The following is a 19569-nucleotide window of genomic DNA, read 5'->3' on the forward strand; positions in this document are numbered from 1 at the left end:
AGATACGTATACATATATATACTATATAGAGTGTGTAGTTGTAAGTTGATTAGCGGTATACTGTGGTTACTTTGAGCCAAAAACCGTGACAGCCGTGAGCCGTCCCGCCATTTGATGTTTATGCAAGAAAACAGCAAATCTGTGCCTGGTTTGCTGGGACCAGATTACACAAATGACCATATTTCTTACCTCATCATTGAGAGCTAGTCATACATATACACACCACGTACTCTGGTCCCAGCAGATCAGGCACAAGTTGCTATTTTTACTGATTATGTATATAGTATACGTATGACTAGCTCTCAATTATGACGTAAGACATACGTATACATATACACAAATTACCATATTTCTTACGTCATCATTGAGAGCTAGTCATACATATACACACCACGTACTCTGGTCCCAGCAGATCAGGCACAATTTGCTATTTTATTTTTACTGATTATGTATATAGTATACGTATGACTAGCTGTAAATGATGACGTAGGACATACGTATACATATACATATATTATATAGAGTGTGTAGTTGTAAGTTGATTAGCGGTATACTGTGGTTACTTTGCGCCAAAAACCGTGACAGCTGTCCCGCCATTTGATGTTTATGCAAGAAAACAGCAAATCTGTGCCTGGTTTGCTGGGACCAAACGACCACAAATGACCATATTTATTACGTCATCATTAAAAGCTAGTCATACATATACACACCACGTACTCTGGTCCCAGCAGATCAGGCACAATTTGCTATTTTATTTTTACTGATTATGCATATAGTATACGTATGACTAGCTCTAAATGATGACGTAAGAAATATGGTCATTTGTGGTCATTTGGTCCCAGCAAAACAGGCACAGATTTGATGTTTTTCTGCATAAACATCGAATGGCGGGACAGCTGTCACGGCGGAAGAGACCGGGAGAAATTATTACTTGCGCGCTCTGCTTGCGCAAGTAATAAGTCGGAAGACTGTATTGTGTTTCATCCTTGACACTTCTTAGATGTACATGATGTACAGTAACTTGTTTTTCTGTGATTCTGTGATACATGATCATCTGTGGATCAGTGGTTATAAGGGCCCAGTGGGCCCAGGGGCCAAAGGGGGAGAGAGGGGGAGAGGATCCGAGCAGGTTCAAAGCCTGTTGCTATGGTAGCCGGGTGGAATAAATCACCAGTTCAAAATCTATCCTCAAACGCCTTCTAGAACCGCACTGGCTCTGATGGCTGCTCCGTGTGGAATGACAATGTGTGCAGCTCCAAGGGAGCTCATGAAAGTGGATTGAAACGATGCCTTAGTAATTGCACATAATATTACCAGGGTTGTACTGCATGTACTGTACGTTACGTATATTGGGTTTCACCAGCTCACCACACCTTCCACACATGGTACCACAATGGTAGGCTATCACAAACTTTTTATTACACTCGTGTCTTTGCAGTGCTCATGGAGTTTGACTTGTGTTATACAGTATCTGACCGACTACTGTGCTAGGCTCTCTCTCTCTGACTCACACTTCATATTTCTCTCCTGTGTGTGTGTGTGTGCGCGCGCACGTGCGTGCGTGCGTATGTTCGTGCGACCGTGCGTGCGTGCAACATTATTGATGGTTGAATCACAGAGGTGACACCGAGGAGGACGGTCCATCTTTTTAATGGCAGGTGTTTTATGGAGGCTTAGTACAAGGAGACAGCATTTTCTATCTAAAACCCAAACTTTTAGTCAGAAGGTATTCACGGAGACTTGTCAGTGAAGAGATCAGGTCTTAATAATAATAATAATAATAATAATAGCAATAAACAAAACTGTTCTCCATCCTCAGACAATCACCTAAGGAAGTTTGTAAACACAACATAAGTAAAAACCGTAAGGTGACAGCTGATGGGAAAGAAACATCAGATAAATAAGATAAAAGCAATAAAACGTCCATATACTCCTATCGTTAGCTCAACCATAATAGCGGATTTCTTTCTTGTTAGATTTTTTTATGCTGTCCGTCATGTCGATGGATATAATTGAATATTCATGAGAGCGACTCCGCGGGCGAGCCAATGACATGCTTGGGTGCTCACATTAAAATGTTCTCCTATTCCTTTTCCCCCCCTATAAAGACAAATATGGGCGCTCTCGTTTGACGTGGTGGTAATTATGAACCCCATCTGCACCGTCATTATGGGCAGATGAGCGAGAGAGGAAGAATGAGGAAGGAAGAAGAGAGAGAGAGAGAGAGAGAGAGAGAGAGAGACAGACAAAATGGAGAGAAAGAATTAACGTGATACAGAGAGACATACTGTACAAATACAAACTACAGAAACAGAGCAAACTATCAAAACGTTGACCGAGGATGATGATGGTTTGGATTAGTTACCGGATGTCCATACTGTACGTAGGCCACCAGCATTTTGTAGATGTGTGATAATACAATACACACAATACTGTTGACATAAATCACTAAACTCAGATGAAAATGTACACACACTGATAATAACACTTTATCTACTGCGGCAAGTTCTGTCAAATATTCATCGGCACAAACCGATCTTTCATAAGACTTGAGCTTGTTGTTAATAATACATGCCTCCAAAATATTACTATAGTCCTATCACGGCACACAGGGCTGTTGCCTTGATGAATTAGTAGCATTGTGAAGCTTAAAGCTTATTTCGCCATGACACAAAATGAACATGACATATTTCCAGTTCTATTAAATGTACACAACAGAACTCAATACAGAAAACCAAGAAAATAAGTTAATACAGTATCGAAACGGAGGGAAAAAAGGCCTCTACCTTTAACAAGAGTTCTTTTTTTTTAATCGTATTCTTAATACATACAATGAGAGTTCAGCTTTGTCGCATCAGCTGAATATTTGAGAGGAGCAGGGTATACTGTATGTCTGAGCAGTCTCAGGGAGTATGTGCATTTAGGGGTCTTCAGAGAAGAGGCAACGTCGCTCAGTCACAGTCCAACTCCTCCCAGAGTCTCGGCTGTGCTCCACTCGCCTCCATCAACAGCCAGGGCACCCTCGTACGGTTTACTTGATTCTATCAACCATATTAGAAATGGGAAATGATGAAAAGCAAACTAAAGGGATTGTGAATATTCGGGTAGATGCCAGATGGCAGTGAAAACCTTTCATGTCGTACAAACACTGACTGAGTCAGAGATGTATACTGTACGTGCATTATGTGTTGGTGTTTGTGCGTATGTGGTTGCGAGCGGGGATGCATGTGCGCACGTGTAGGCTACATCTCAGGTGCCCAGGGTGTGTCTCGGGGCTCGATGGGAGCCCTCGCCTCCCTTCCCCTTCCCCCTTCTCTCGGCCCCCGGCTGAGCGTACTTTCTCTTCGCCTTCTTGCGCTTTTTGTCGGAGCACCACACTCGCTCGCAGTACTCCTCCACTCGCTGCGCGTCCCCGTAACCGATCAGCTGGAGGAACTCCTTGTACCATAGCCGAGAGTGCGGGGCCATGAGGACCGAGGCCGGACCTCCCCCCATGGCCCTGGGGCTCACGCTGGGGCCCGGCGGCGGGGGGCTCCCGCCGGAGGTGTGGCGGTGGTGGGTGGACGCGACTCGCTCTCCTGCTGCTCCCTCCCAGTCCTCGGCCTTCTCCCCTCTGCGTGTCATGGCCACCACGGCGTCTCCTCCGAGCACGTGCAGGGTGATGCGTAGCAGCGTGTGTACGTAGCCGTGCTCCACCGTCTGGCACACGTAGACACCCACGTCGGAGCTCCGCACGCGCAGGAACAGCAGGCCGTGGGAGGTGATGATGACGCGCTCGTCACCCCGCACCTGAAAGACGAGACAATGAAGTAGCCATCATCAAACGACGTCCCTCATTTCATATGCATGCTGCAGCTCTCACATCTAACATTCCTTCTCATGCATGGGGAACCCTATATACAGTATAGCCAAAGGAGAGCTGGATATCAGGCAGGATTGCTACAGTAGATGCACGGTTGGAATACACTGCTGTGGTGCAGCTGAATTCATCTCTGTCACTTCGATAGAAATTCTATTTTGAGGCCACTGAAGTGTGTGTGTGTGTGCGACGCGTGTGTGCGTGTTGCACGAGAAGAAAGCAACAGCCGGTTGAGCAATTATGTTCCACATAGTCAGTTCCTTAGAACTGTTATATTGATCCTAGAATGTTCTGGAACAAATAATTATGTAAGCTTGATGAAAATGGATGTACTGATTCTACATACAATTTGTTTTGATTGTAATTGCTGTATTGTTGTATTGTGCCTTTTGCTTTGGCAATGTAAACGTATGTTTCTCATGCCAATAAAGCTGAGGTACAATGAATCTCTTTTTGTGATAATTGTAGGTGTGGCAGTTCAGCCTGCCACTGAGACTGAATTCAACACGGGGTTAAAGTTTCAGGTATTATTTGTGTGCAGAGTGATATTTGTTATTTTGTATATTGTGTGGTGCTTGCTTGATTACTGATTGGTGGCTCCATTGTAGGGAGCTGCACCTACAAACTGTGGTTTTGGGTAGGGGACATGCCATCAATGTTTTGTGTGTGTGTGTGTGTGTGTGTGTGTGTGTGAGTGTAGAGAGAGAGAGAGAACTCTGATTATTTATGTGAATTGTGGATAATGTGAATTATACAAGTGTTAAAGTATTGTCTCTGGACATGGGGCTGTTATAATTGTGGAATCAATTAGGGTTGGTATGGTCCAGTGGGAGGGGCCTAGCCTATATATAAGAAGGGGGGCCTGCCACTGTGGTTCAGTCGATGTAGTGCTGTAGATTAGGAGGGCCAATCTATTCAGCGTGTTTTGTTAAAACACCATTTTTGCCACTTCGGGACACAAGGTGAATAAAAACTGTTTGATTTCGCTAACAAGGACTCTGACTTGCTATCTTGGGGTAATTTTGAACATTTTTGAGTCTTGAATCTAATGCCTTTTTGGGCCCATACTACCTCGCACTGACAAAAGTGTGACAGTAGGTTATGCTGATCCTGTGCAGTTTATTTAGAATCAATGCAAAGGGCTTTATTGGCATGAGAAACATACGTTTCCATTGCCAAAGCAAAAGGCACAATACAGCAATACAATCAAAACAAAATGTATGTAGAATCAGTATTAGTAAGAATTCGTGAAAATAGCAAAGCGACGCGTTGTGAAACTTTTCGTTTTTCACTAGTTTGGCTCCCGCAGGCAAACGTCCATGAATCTCTTTTTGGGTCTCGAGCTGAAAAGTTGGGGAACCACTGACGTATACTGTATGTACAGTAGCTCACCTCCTCTCTGTCGTCTACCGTCTGCATGAACCACTGACGTATATGTAGCTCACCTCCTCTCTGTCGTCTCCCGTCTGCATGAACCACTGACGTATATGTAGCTCACCTCCTCTCTGTCGTCTGCATGAACCACTGACGTATATGTAGCTCACCTCCTCTCTGTCGTCTACCGTCTGCATGAACCACTGACGTATATGTAGCTCACCTCCTCTGTCGTCTCCCGTCTGCATGAACCACTGACGTATATGTAGCTCACCTCCTCTCTGTCGTCTCCCGTCTGCAGGAACCACTGACGTATATGTAGCTCACCTCCTCTCTGTCGTCTCCCGTCTGCATGAACCACTGACGTATATGTAGCTCACCTCCTCTCTGTCGTCTCCCGTCTGCAGGAACCACTGACGTATATGTAGCTCACCTCCTCTCTGTCGTCTCCCGTCTGCATGAACCACTGACGTATATGTAGCTCACCTCCTCTCTGTCGTCTCCCGTCTGCATGAACCACTGACGTATATGTAGCTCACCTCCTCTCTGTCGTCTCCCGTCTGCAGGAACCAGAGCACTCTGGCCTGCAGGGAACGAGGCGTGCACTCCAGCAGCGTGCTGTTGCTCTCCACTCCGTAGACGTGCCTCTCCTCTGCCCTCTGCCACCGCTCCTCTGCACAAAGACACGCACGCACGCAAACACGCCTAAGATGAGAACAATCTCTCCTGACCTTTTACTGTATATTACATGAAGCTATACATTCATAACACCACCACCTCCCCCATGCCCATTTCATCTGTGCAATGACCCGATCACCTCAGCTAAACACACTGCAGGAGATTGCATTCTATAGCATGCAGCGCCACTGGACCGCTATGGTGAGGATGATGACGAGCAACGTACTCCCTATACTGGAAGAATCTTTAGCTTCTTAGCTTCACTGCCACCTCTGATAAGATCTCTTTCACTATAGTGCAGTGGTTCCCAAAGTGGGGTCCGGGGACCCCTAGGGGTCCTTGAGGGAGTTCCAGGGGGTCCCCAGCTGAATGATATTCAGGAACAAAATGGACCCTTATGGGTCTGTAACTCTGAGAATGTACAAATTTGTACACTCTCAGAGTAAATGAAAAAAATAAAGCGAAGCTCCGCACTCAGATCTGAGCACAATCGATAGTCCTCATTTACAAAGGAGAAATACTCCGCAGTGTAACTAATGCGTGAACAGATGCGTAATGATATCGTATTTATCCGTCCGATCAAGCTGCGATTTGCTCCCGTGTTATTCAGGGAACTTGGTGTAATCACTTCATTTGTGCGGATCGCCGAGTGTATCCTTTCCGCATTTTTCCCCAAGCGATTCGCCTGGTGTCGCCTGGTTAGATGGAACATCCACGCCCATTCCACACCATATAAGGCAACAGGAAATATCGAAATACGTCATCACAGCCGCGATGAGCTTGTAGAGCAGTTAATTTTGACAGGCGGGTCTCTGCACGGACAGATCTTCAAGCAAACAGCGCGAGTTATATGTATATAATTATAAACGAAACTTGCCAACTTGGCATGCATTGCTTCACTCCTTGTTAAATGTCAGAACGTTAATAAGAAAGAAGTTAATTTGTACTGTTCACCACACGACCAAATGCTATATTACAACTCGGCAATGATAAAAGGCCCTATTGATTAGCCTACTGCGGTGATTGATTCCCTGCCCTGCACTGTTGGATTTGGAAAGCAAATATATGGACATGCATGGACACAGGACATATTTTCTTTATTTTTTTTCTTGTGGGATTAATTTGTTTTTGGACTAAAGGCTATATTTCATTCGATCCAACTTATATCCAATATACATTATTATAAATTAATACCACGACGCAAATGGAGGCAGATATAGGTGCTTGCAGCAAAGGCATTTAGGCCTACGTGAAACTTTAATTGGCTGAGTCTCTGTCAACATAATGCTGATCACCGAGTTACAGTGGTAATAATAATCATCATCAACAGCCTTTCTTGTCTGTCTGTCTGTCCGTCATGTTTGTGAACAAGCGCGAGTGGAGGTGAGCTGGCTTAAAACTATGATATGACTGGCCGACTTTCAAACACGCTGATGCCATTCATTCAGTATAATTTTTTATATAGCCCTAGTGACTGCTGTCTGTCTGTCAGACCGGCTGTGGCTGTCCATGCCGTTATATTAATTTTCCAATGTGAATTTCACCCAGATTGGACTCGGTTCAGCGGCAGCATGCTGCTGTCTGCCCCCCCCCCTACACACACACACACCGACAGTCAACTGACTCAAAGGAGCTCCATAACAAAACAATTTCAATAGGCTTACTGCAGGCATTACTACACTAAACAACGTCAGATTCGTACAGTGCAGAATGCAGATAAGTTTATGTTCTTATTATAATTGTGAGTTTGATTTTTAACATGCAGCGCGAGTCCGCGAGAGCCGATCTACAAGCTCACAACGCGTTGCACTGCGAGTAGAAGGCTGCCGAGTGAGGAGCCCCAATCGCGCATGCTAGAAATATCCTAATAAATAAATAAAAAGGTGTCGTGCTTGCGGGGGCAGTTTCTGTATGGAACTCATGCATGCATATAGACATACAAGTGATACTTGGCTTTTATATCGTTTTTTTATGTGCTGACCATAGACTGTAAAAAATATAGACAAAGCGTTCCCCGGGTCTAACATGGACGTAAAATGAAGCCTGTAATTCCTTGCACTGTAAGTCGCCATATTTCTAGATCCGTTTGGGCCCAGCTGGCCATTGGCTGGCTCCGTTTGGGCCCAGCTGGCCATTGGCTGGCCCAGACAACGAGGCGGGACTTCCCCCCTTACTCTTCGTTGGTTTTTATTTTGACTGCACATGCCTACATATTTTATCTGAGGTTTGGGGACTATTAATTGATTCAGCATGAAGACTAAAGCCTTCTGAATATATATACGCAAGCGTATGCCTTCTACACTACGGTGAGAGTTTCCGACCAACCAACGTTACCGTCAAGTTCACGGAGATGTCCATGAATTCCCACATAATGTGGGAATTCACGTAAATGCCTGTCCGCTCACACTCCGCTCACGTAACGTCACGTTATGAGCGTAAACGCCGTTGTGAATGAGGACCAATGTATTTATTTTTGCAAGCTTTCGGTCTATACCTTCTTCACTCTCAGAGTTCACTCTCACGCACGCACGCACGCACGCACACACTATCAAATGCACTAACCATCAATTTGCAGCCCATTGCACAGCTGGACAGCGTTTCCATGGCGAACATCCTGCCGCCTGAATCGTCTGCTGATGAAGGAAATATAAGGAAGCAGAGTGTGAATATAAAGCCTGTTTCATTCTCAATGCTAGGCTTAACCATACGGTGGATGATGAGAAGAAACGAGAGGAACATCACATGTCATAATATGAAACATAATGAGTGTGTGAGTGGGGTATGTACGTACGGACAGACAGACAGACAGACAGACAGACAGACAGACAGGAAACAGGAAGAGAGGTGATAACAGGAATACTAATACATATTACATAACAGCTTTGAGTGCCTTATCTGTTACTATGGCGTGTTGGTTAAGACGAGCCTTATTTTCGAGACCCTTATTGTTATGCATTTGTGTTATAAATAATGCTTATGGGGGAGAGAGAGACACACAGAGAGAGTGGGTGGGTGATAAAGGTGCCAACAGCTGATATAATATATCAGCTCCCTCAAATCCCTACATTATATAGGGATTGGCCATCTGACACCTCACTCAACAAAGTGATGTGCATGCATGTTGTGCAAGGTTGTAGGTATAAATACACATTTAAGCAAGCTTGTGTGTGTGTGTGTGTGTGTGTGTGTGTGTGTGTGTGTGTGTGTGTGTGTGCGTGCGTGCGTGCGTGCATGCGTCTGCACATATAGGGCTCCATTTTCGTTCAATCTTTCTAAATACACTGTTTGGGGATTTAGCAGTGGGGAAGGGGTGTTCCCCCACTAAAGTTGGCATTCTGATATACCTGTCAAAATCCCTAAAACACCTCCGTTACCCATTATATTATGCATAGGTGTGGTTTGGGCGTTACAATAATTAAACCAATCACCAGTCCACGTGCCATTGCCTTTTAGAGATCCCATATCTGTTGCCCGTTATGCCCAGTTCTATATTGCTTCATAGCCTTACGGTCTACAGACCATGGAAGAGTGATGTGCTGCTGCCTTGAAGTCTCACAGGTGATGCACCCTGCCCGCCCTGTATAGTATCTGTATAGATATAAATTGACTGTATGTTATGGGAGAGCAGATCTTTAATTTAAACTGTAGGTCGACATTCCAAGTGGTTGGGACATAAAAGAAAAGGCGGTTTTCCCAGTACAAATGTGTGTGTGTGTATGTGTGTATGTGTGTGTGTGTGTGTGTGTGTGTGTGTGTGTGTGTGTGTGTGTGCATGGGTGGGTGCGGGGGAGATTTGCAGTTTAGGGTGGATTTGTGTCATTAAAATATATTATAAATTATTGAAAAAAGCTAATCTACAAGTTCACAACATCACCTGGTTGCAAAAGCCATGAGTTTTCTCAAACCAGGGCTCAAAATTGCGACAATTACAATACAAGTTAAAATGAACGGTAATTAACGATATTTTTGAGGGGCAAGTGGCCATGACCTGATAGGCAAGTAGTACATGCCTCTGAGACCTTAGTGTCAACCCCTGTAATATTGGATAAACCGCCGGTGAAATAATGCGAGAAATAAATGAATGGCATCTATCTATAGGCATATTATAGCTTTTAAAAAACGCACAAACTCTCAGCAAAATCTCGCAATCCGCAACCACCTGCAATCCGCGCGTCATCGTACCAAAACACGTTCTCACGGATGACAGTTGACTGGCCCTTAAGGTCTACCCGCTGCTATATTATTATATCACAACATAATGTTATATCATTGACCTAAATGGCGTCATATCAACAATGATAGTATGATTTTATTAAAGGTTAGGCTTATGCCTTTTTCATAAAAGTACTAATATGTGGAAAACTTTAAACATTCAGAGTGCCTATTTTAGATAGATTAGCCTACTTTACCTGGGTAACATCAACCTCTGATACTTGACATGAAATAATAATCCTGTACCGTCACCGTGTAGCGTTTTGTTTCATTAGCGCGATCGTATTAAAATAGGCTGCAGCTGTTGTTCCGTGGCTGAGCACACATATGAACGGGTGAAGATACCAAGGAGGAGAAGAGTCCATTTTCACTGCTGATTTTCCAAACAGTTTCCCGACCCTGTGAAGAAAAGTCGGGAAACAGTTTCTAGGAATTACATTTTGGGCAGGCAAGATGTGTGTGTGTGTGTGTGTGTGTGTCCCATCCCCCCGTCCCCCAACATCAGAAGCACAGTAAGCACAAATGGTTTTCAAAGAGGTATACCTGCCAGACGAGTACGATACAAAGGCTGCCTGAAAGACATGCATTTGCATTCTAATGGGTGATTGAGGGTCGTGCTCTACTGTATGCAACGGCCAATCCGCTGCCTGTGTTTGTCCTCTCTTGTTGTGTTTTCAAATGGATTCGAAAATACGACGGGAAAACTTGAGATTCCCTTCTCGCGTTCTCCTCTGCTCTACAGTACGTGTACATACAGTAGCTCGTGGTGTATACCCCAGCAGGGTAGTAGCGTGTGTGTGTGTGTGTGTGTGTGTGTGTGTGTGTGTGTGCGTGTAGTACCTCTTGGTGTATACCCCAGCAGGGTAGTAGCGTGTGTGTGTGCGTGTGTGTGTGTGTGTGTGTGTGTGTGTGTGTGCGTGTAGTACCTCTTGGTGTATACCCCAGCAGGGTAGTAGCGTGTGTGTGTGTGTGTGTGTGTGTGTGTGGGTGCGTGTAGTACCTCTTGGTGTATACCCCAGCAGGGTAGTAGCGTGTGTGTGTGTGTGTGTGTGTGTGTGTGTGTGTGTGTGTGTGTGCGTGTAGTACCTCTTGGTGTATACCCCAGCAGGGTAGTAGCGTGAGCACGTGAGGCCGTCCCAGGCGCAGTAGGGGTCTCTAGCCAGGCAGCAGTCGGCGCACTCTGATCCGTACAGGTCGCACTGATGCAGCCTGATCTGGGCCACGCCCACCTCGGAGCCCACATACAGTTGTTGCTGTGGAGCCACAACACATGGGACGCATGAGGTTTGAGACCCATGGTTGGGTTTCGTCTTTGATATTATTATTAGGAATAGTTGATACCAAGAGTCTATCATTTATTCTGACCCCTCCTCCAAAATCCTTGGAATAATGTCCTGATTCCTTATCCATAATTCATAATTAATTACTAAATCTGTGTCTGTCGGGTACCGGTGGTTGTGTAAAGTCATTGTGCAGTGGTAGAGGTCTGTGTGCTGTGGAGAATGTGTGGAGAACGTGCAAACTGACTGTAAAAAGTGTACTGGTTAAGTAAGCAAATGGCAGGTGTGGGACAAATCTGCCATGGCAATTAATTGGCTAAGTAGCCTACTAAAATCCCTTGTCCCATCTGTAAACAAAACTCATCCGCCAATAAAGTTTCTGGTTTCTGGTGACCCTGGTTCTGATCTATGTAAAGATTGAAGGATCTCATGGGTGACAGACAGTAAGATGTCATTCCAGATTGTGCGTGCTGCAATTACATGCTGCAGGCATGTGACATACTGTATATGTTACATGCTGCAGGCATGTGACATACTGTATATGTGACATGCTGCAGGCATATGTCACATAGCTACTGTTCCACATTGTTCACATTGACAAACTGACATGTTTTTATAACCAATAACCAATCTACATCGACACGTTGTGAGCTTGTAGATTGGGGGTTGTATTGCATCATATTCAATAGCAATTGATCATCTGTTTACCCTTTGTGACCTACTATGCAGAATGATTCCATTCACACTACAAAGACATGAATGAAGGAATGTTCGAAGAGTTGAGACGGAGAACCATTTAAGTCCATATTAACTATCCATACCCATTTTATATATTATGGGTATTAAGTATTCAGGATTTATAGGTTATTTAGATTTTATGGACTTCAGAAAATGGTTCTTCATCTCAACTCTTGTTGATACAACACAATGAACAGATGTTGCAATAGTACCATCTTGTGGCTGGCCAGAGAACTGCAGTGGAGCAAAGCAACAAGTCATTGAAATGCCAGCCGATCCTTACCCTTTTGGATGATATAATCATTTCGGTCACTGGCACTGGCACCTAAAAAGATGAAAGGTGAATCGACAATTAAAAAGGTAATATAAGAAGGAAGAAAGACATGGTAGACATCATTAATAGAGCCTTTATACTATATCAATGTCAGCGGCCACACTCTGTTCTGGAGTGAGGGTAGTGTGTGCATACTTGAAACAGCTCTCAAAAACCTCAAAAAGGTTCAAATTAAAATAGCAAGCCAGAGTCCTCTTAAGCAAAATCCAACAGTTTTATTTGGGAACTGACAAAAAAAAAAGTGTCAGAATGAAGGGTTTCCGTGATCTAAGTTTCTACCTATGAACCAGTAGGCCTAAATCAATCCAGCTATAACCAACCAACTGACTGCCTGACCGACCGACCAATCAACCAAAAATATATACTGTAGTAGCTATTTGAAATATATATTTTTGATGTGAGGGTTCAGATATCTGAACCTTTTTGTCTGTTTTTTGTCATGCAGCCATACTCTGTGCCTCTTATCAGCATCAATTTAGGCCTGTCAGTAAGTATTACAATTACATAGTCGTCTAATCACAATTATTTTAAATAATTCCAATTCGTTTTGCAGGGGTTGTGAGCTTGTAGATTGGTTTTGTAACACATTTTGAGTATACAAAATATTCTATGGTGTATTTGGGCCATATAACGCATTTTTGGCTGTGTATTTAAGTTTTTGTCATATCTGCCCCATGCAACTATTGTTAATCGCATGACAATATTGTCAAGCAACATTTCACAATCGGGACAGCCCAACTAATCAATGTTTATTATCTATCTACCAAGTCTTATTTTGGAACTTTTAGGAAACCTACTTTGAATATCTGCAGCTCCTCCAGCAGCACCTCTTCCACAGTGTCTGTGTCTTTACTATAGATGGTGATCACTTTCAACACCTTGGAGTCGTCTGGTAGAGAGAAGAGAGGAGGTATCACTGCATCTGCTCCATGTGTTCACAGTCACACCCATACACAGTCAAATGATATCTATAGCAAAGATATGAGTTTAAAATGTTCGCTTATTATAATTATAATACTAGCACTATGAGTTGGTATATCTGCTATTTTTCAATAGCTAGACTTAATAAAATTAATGGTTAAAGTGGTTAAAACATAAGGTGACACAGATGCGTTCCAAGTTTAAATGGATTTGTTGTATAGTGGAAATATCAGCCCTACAAGCTGACAACATGTTACTCTGTGAGCTATTTTAGAATATCTGACAACTAAATCGGGGCTTAAGTGTTTAAACTGCTCTTAATTTTGCTGAAACCGCTCACTGTATGGGACTTTGGGCCCAAAGTCTACATTGAGGATTAGGTTTGGAAATAATAATTGTGTGTTCACCGGTGCCAATGTAGAGTACGTGGTAGTGCCCGTCCGTAGCTTGGACGCGGTCCACGGCGATCTGGGTCAGCCGCCTCCTGCCGGGCTCCGTTTGCAGCAGGATGGGCCTGCGGTGGAGGGGAAGCACCGGGCGATACATGACCGGGTGGGAACGCACGAAACGCAACACCTCGTCAGGAAACTCCTTTGAGCTGGAGAAGCCGCCCCCGTTCACCTTACTGGCACACTGCCGAGAGAGAGGGAGAGAGAGAGAGAGAGAGAGAGAGAGAGAGAGAGAGAGAGAGAGAGAGAGAGACGGAGGGGGGGGGGGGGGGGGGGGACAGTGAGGAGTGAGAGAGAGAGAAAACAAGTGAGAGAGAGAGAAAACAAGTGAGAGAGAGAGAAAACAAGTGAGAGAGAGAAAACAAGTGAGAGAGAGAGAAAACAAGGTGGGCATGAGACCGGAAGAACGGGAAAAGGAGAGAATGGAGCGAGGAGAACACAGGTTGGCTGATCTGTGTTTTGGCCTGGCTCAGTCTGTCCTTGTGTGACCTGCTGAGGCAGCTTACAACGGTGCTTCACACTGTCCTACATAGTCTTTCTACACTCTCTCTCTCTCTCTCTCTCTCTCTCTCTCAAAGGGTCACCTGCTGTTAACACAGAACATCAGAGAGTGCTGGGCATACATAGTGTCAGCTCGCTGGTTTATAGGGATCGGAAGCGATTTCGTTTTGGTCATAATTTGTCATATATGATCATTTTGGGCATTCAGACTCACAGATCCAGGCCGGGGATAGGGGACCCTGTCTTCGTAGGGGGTCCAGTGGTGCTCTGGTCTCTCTCGGTGAGCAAACGGACCATTGAAGGCCGCCCGAATGTCATCCATGTGATAGACACACACAGCGTAGCCTTTGAAAACAGCACTGCAAGAGACGGGCATGCTATTGTTGATCTGATCGCAGGCGAGTTGCATTTAAAGGATAGGATGCATACTGTACATCATGTTACTGTATGTTGGAAGTTGTCACCAGCTCACCTGGTTGTGCTGAAGAGGCCAAAGATTTCTGGGTTCTTGTCGTCCTTGCTCTTGAGTACATAAACATCCTCTGAAATGCACAACACATGCAGGAGAGAGAGTATTACGAATATCAGTCAAATACCCAAAATAACCAATATACAAATAAAACATTTATACTGTAGTGCCATCCTGTCATACTGTTATACTAACTATGCTGGGCAGACTATTACTATTTTTCTTTTGTTGCCTGTATTGGACGAATTTTGAAAATGCATAATGTCTTTAAATGTTAATGCCAAAGTCAAAATTAAATAGTCTATTCGTAGACTTGGACATGTTATTAAAACTTCTAAATGTCATTAACGCTCTAACTTTCTTGTAATCAAAATCTTAAAGCACCAACAAGATTGTTAAAGCTTCCTACACAGCCCTACCCAGCTGGTCAAGGTGTGTATGGATGCCTACGCAGCCCTACCCAGCTCGTCAAAGTGTGTATGGATGCCTACACAGCCCTACCCAGCTCGTCAAAGTGTGTATGGATGCCTACACAGCCCTACCCAGCTCGTCAAAGTGTGTATGGATGCCTACACAGCCCTACCCAGCTGGTCAAAGTGTGTATGGATGCCTACACAGCCCTACCCAGCTCGTCAAAGTGTGTATCGATGCCGTTCGGCCCGGCCACGGAGCAGATGAGACGCGTTTTCAGGAAGGAGCTCCATCTATTCACCAGCATCCTCTGGCCCCCTTGATCATTCTAGAAGAGAAGGTAGATATTGTTCATGATTATACTATTAAAGATTGTCAGTCGCATGCATAATAATAAGAATACACTGTACACTGTTTCACAGAAAGTAGCAAAAAATAATGCAATGCATAAAACAAGTCCTCAGGACCTTTTTGTATAGGCCCTTTTAGCCAAAGGGCCCTGTGGGATAAGCGGTAAAGGCACTGACGAACAGTGCCTTTACCGCTTATCCCTAAACTTCTTTGCCTTTTGAGCTTGAGTTTGGATTTCTGAACAAGTATTCAATCAATCAAAAATACAATTCATATTAGAGAACAAAATTATTGCTGAGGTTTTCACAGAGGGGGCTGTGGTCCACAGGCCACACTCCAGGGGGGTCAATGAGGCTTTGTGAACTTTTCGCTCTGGCTATTAGGGTCTATTAGGGTCAGGACTTATGGAGTCTAAAGCCCAAACCATGCACACCAAAGGATCGGGTCGGGACAAAACGGTTCTTAAGGTCAACCACACCAATATAACTCTTTGCAACTCAATGAGTTGAATTGGTGTGGTTTACATTAAAAACAGCTTTGTGAGGTCTGGGCTTAAAGGGATTGTGACATAAAAAGTTTTTGTAATTTTTCTTAGGTTTTTTTTAGGTTTTCTTAGCTCGATTGCAGCCAAAAAACCTGAACTTTTAACATTCAGTAGATTCTTTGTCTGGGGTTTTCTGTCTCAAACAAGTGCTCTGATTTTCCTGCTGTGATGTGACAACCTGCAAATCCAATATATGTCAATGGGATTTGCCAGCAGACTGTTTTCACTGTTTTGCCTGTTTTCTTTGCAGCTCAAAAGGCTTCCAAACCACAGAGAAAACTCCAGACCACAGAAAATCCACTGAATGTTCAAAGTTCAGATTTGTTGGGTGTAATTGAGGACAAAAAACTTAAAAGAAAAAATTTAAATTAAAATAAATTAAAATTAATGTCATGAAACCTTTACTATTTTATCTGTTGGCCATTTTTTGTGTAGTTGGAAACATATTGAGCACCTTTTCTATTATGCAGAAAGTCTTACCGCACAGACCCGCCCCACGCGGGTATAGACACCTTTCTTCACCCCATCAGAGTCCATCTCTCTCTCAGTGAAGAAAAAGTAAACCTTATCATCATCCCTGTCGTCGTTGTCAGGGATTACTGCTGATCCAACAAACTTAGGCTCTGGGGAGAAAGAAATGCTGTTGTGAATATATTTAATGAATGATTCAACACATGTAAGTGAATGACAGCTGTGCTGTGGCATACTAAGTATAACCTTTCTGCTAATCCACTATAATGACTGTTTAACTGTGTTGCTTTTACCAGCTTTACAAACACGAACAAATGTTAAGTCCTCCCCCCAAAAGAGCTTGTAAACAAGTGAACTGCAGATCAGGATGATTTGCGATGTCTGTCTGTATACTGGTACAGGCAGTATTTGTATTACTTAGGCATTAAATACTGTGTACTCTATTGTCATGAATGGCCTTGGAAGACCTTGGAAGATGAAAATAGTCATACAATTATGATTATTCAGTACAACGGATAATGTTGCAGGCCATGTCCACATAATGAATGTGAACCATCAGCACAATGCTATGGATTTACTTGCAGGCATGTGATCATGGCAAATTCAAGAGCTACTGTAGCAGGTTTGGGGAGTGTCCATTCTCCATAACGAGGTTTAATTTAGACTATAAATAAGCAAATCTCACGTGTATAAGTAGGCTGCTCTATAAATAGTAATTAGTATAGCCAAGCAGCTTACTTTTTGGCATCACAGCCACAGAGTTTCAAAGGGGTTCAATTTAAGTTAACCCCATGGCTACTTGAAGAGTAGGAGAACATTAGCCAAAAATAGCCAAGCTCTAGTAACTCTGATCTATGAGCTGTGAGCTTATAGATTGGCTATTTTTGGCTAAGAAATGTAGTGTGGATGGAAAGAAAGGCGGACCAGTTAGAGCCAACTAAGCATATAGTGTAGGTAGTTAAAACCACAAGGTCAGAGGAGGATTGTGTTTGTTTGTGAATTAACACATTTTCACCATTTTGAACTAGGCTAATGGAATTTCACATTGTCCAATAGGCTATGCATTTATTTCATGTGATCTGTTGTTCTAATAATTTTTTTGGATTCCCAACATTGTATTTGTGCTCATCATTAGACATCATAGTCTAGACCAGTGTTTCCCAAACTTTTCGGCCCAAAACAGAAATTAGATATTCACCTGGGAACCACACTTGTGAAAATAGCAGATCTGCAAGCTCACAACGTGGCGCGAAGCTACTTCTTAAACATTTGCTTTCTACGGGTCGGGACAAAACGGCTTGTAAGGTAAAGCACACCAATGCAACTCCTGGTGTGGTTTACCTTAAAGACTGTGTTGTCCCAACCCGGCCCTTTGGTGTGGTTTGGGCTTATTTCATGACATTTCTTAGATTTTTCTTATACAGTATCTCTGTGAAATTACTGAAAGAAATAATTGAATTTGTTTTTAATTAATGAAACATTGTGCTTTTTGGGAATGATTTTCTTTTTTTTATAACCAGAATTTATTAAAAACAACTAAGAAGCACTGACCACTAAGCTGCTGCCGGTCATCTCTCTCTGTCCGTGTATATGTCTGGTTGTTCAGTCGACACAGCGCTCCATCATTCTCCCAGTAGTCTGTGTACAGGCCAATGTACAGCTCTCCTCCTGCACACACACACACACACACACGCACGCACACACACGCACGCACGCACGCAGGCACACACACACACACAAACACACACACACACACACACACACACACACATGCATACATTCCAGTAACTGTTTATCATATACATAAATATGATATGATCAGTTATATTGATCAACATAAAGGTTTCTGTTACAGACTATAACCATCTGTGCTTTCTGATTGTAAATAATTAACTGAGATAAAAAAGTCCAGAAGATGGCAGTATTTCTCAAACTAGCTGACTAGAGCAGAATCAATCAGCAAAACTCTACAGAAGACAAAAGGCATTTAGAAAACAAACATGGTTTACCAATGTGATCTCATAAGTAACATGTCACTTTTGATATTTGTTACTGAATTAAAAAGCTGGAAACAGATGGAAACAGATGATCCGCTGTGGCGGCCGCGGTCTGATGGGAATTAGATGAAAGAAATAAGTAGAGTGAATTTAACAGCCGTGCAGCACAATAAGCAGTACCAGTGGCCCTTCAGAATAGACATACAGTATGCCCTCTAACATATCTGAGATATGCTATATTTGATACATGTTAGCAGATGTATAAGCTCACAATGCATCACAATGCAACGTGTTGTGAGCTCGTAGTCTGCTATTTATTTTCGGCTATAATGACCAAAAATGTCCAAAAATACGATCAGGTTGAAAGTGGAGAATGGTGTCTTACTGGAGAGGGTGGAGGTACAGGGGCTGTTGGGGTCGTACGGGCACCGTCCTCGCCCGCTCTCAATGCTCTCCTCCTCCAGAACAAACAGCCTGTCCTGAGGACAAAACACCGTTAGAATGCACAAGGCACTGCAGAAATGCTCGCACGCAGACGGAGGTCACACAGATTATGACTGATGAATACATTCATCTCCTTAACCTCCAATTCCAACCATAACCTCACCCCTCACATTCCACACATCTACCTTGACCGCCGACTGTGAGCTCAACTCCAGGTCTACCCCTAAACCCTTGAATGGACAATTAAATAGTGATCAACCTCAACGTCTTGCAAAAACAGTGGTGGTCCTCGCAAAGTTGTTAAACACACACGCATACACTCACACATACACACACACACGCACGCACGCACGCACACACACATATTATAGACAGCTAGACAGACAGCTCTATGTCTATGCTTACATTGTCAGATAGATGCACCCCACGACGTGATGGAGAGATACAGATTGAGGAGAGAGAGAGAGAAAGAGAGAGAGAGAGAGCGAGAGAGAGAGAGAGAGAGAGAGAGAGAGAGAGAGAGAGAGAGAGAGAGG

The 19569-nt window shown here is 43.6% G+C and overlaps 1 protein-coding gene across 1 annotated transcript in view; it reads right to left on the reverse strand.

Moving 5' to 3' along the window:
• Positions 1-1634: 1634 nt before the first annotated feature.
• sema3e (sema domain, immunoglobulin domain (Ig), short basic domain, secreted, (semaphorin) 3E) overlaps positions 1635-19569 on the reverse strand; it is a 46900-nt gene continuing 28965 nt past the window's right edge. Inside the window, exons 5-17 of the mRNA XM_083763148.1 lie at positions 18975-19068; positions 18144-18260; positions 16602-16744; positions 15440-15554; positions 14819-14888; positions 14561-14705; positions 13804-14029; positions 13273-13364; positions 12425-12466; positions 11210-11376; positions 8474-8544; positions 5773-5906; positions 1635-3789 (exon numbers count right to left, since the gene is read on the reverse strand). Coding sequence (XP_083619274.1) covers positions 3250-3789; positions 5773-5906; positions 8474-8544; positions 11210-11376; positions 12425-12466; positions 13273-13364; positions 13804-14029; positions 14561-14705; positions 14819-14888; positions 15440-15554; positions 16602-16744; positions 18144-18260; positions 18975-19068 — 1956 coding nt within the window. The 3' untranslated portion in view covers positions 1635-3249. The remainder of the gene's footprint in view (positions 3790-5772; positions 5907-8473; positions 8545-11209; positions 11377-12424; positions 12467-13272; positions 13365-13803; positions 14030-14560; positions 14706-14818; positions 14889-15439; positions 15555-16601; positions 16745-18143; positions 18261-18974; positions 19069-19569) is intronic.

The sequence above is a fragment of the Protomyctophum parallelum genome, assembly GCF_964188405.1.
Source record: "Protomyctophum parallelum genome assembly, chromosome: 4".
Taxonomy (NCBI): Eukaryota; Metazoa; Chordata; class Actinopteri; order Myctophiformes; family Myctophidae; genus Protomyctophum; species Protomyctophum parallelum.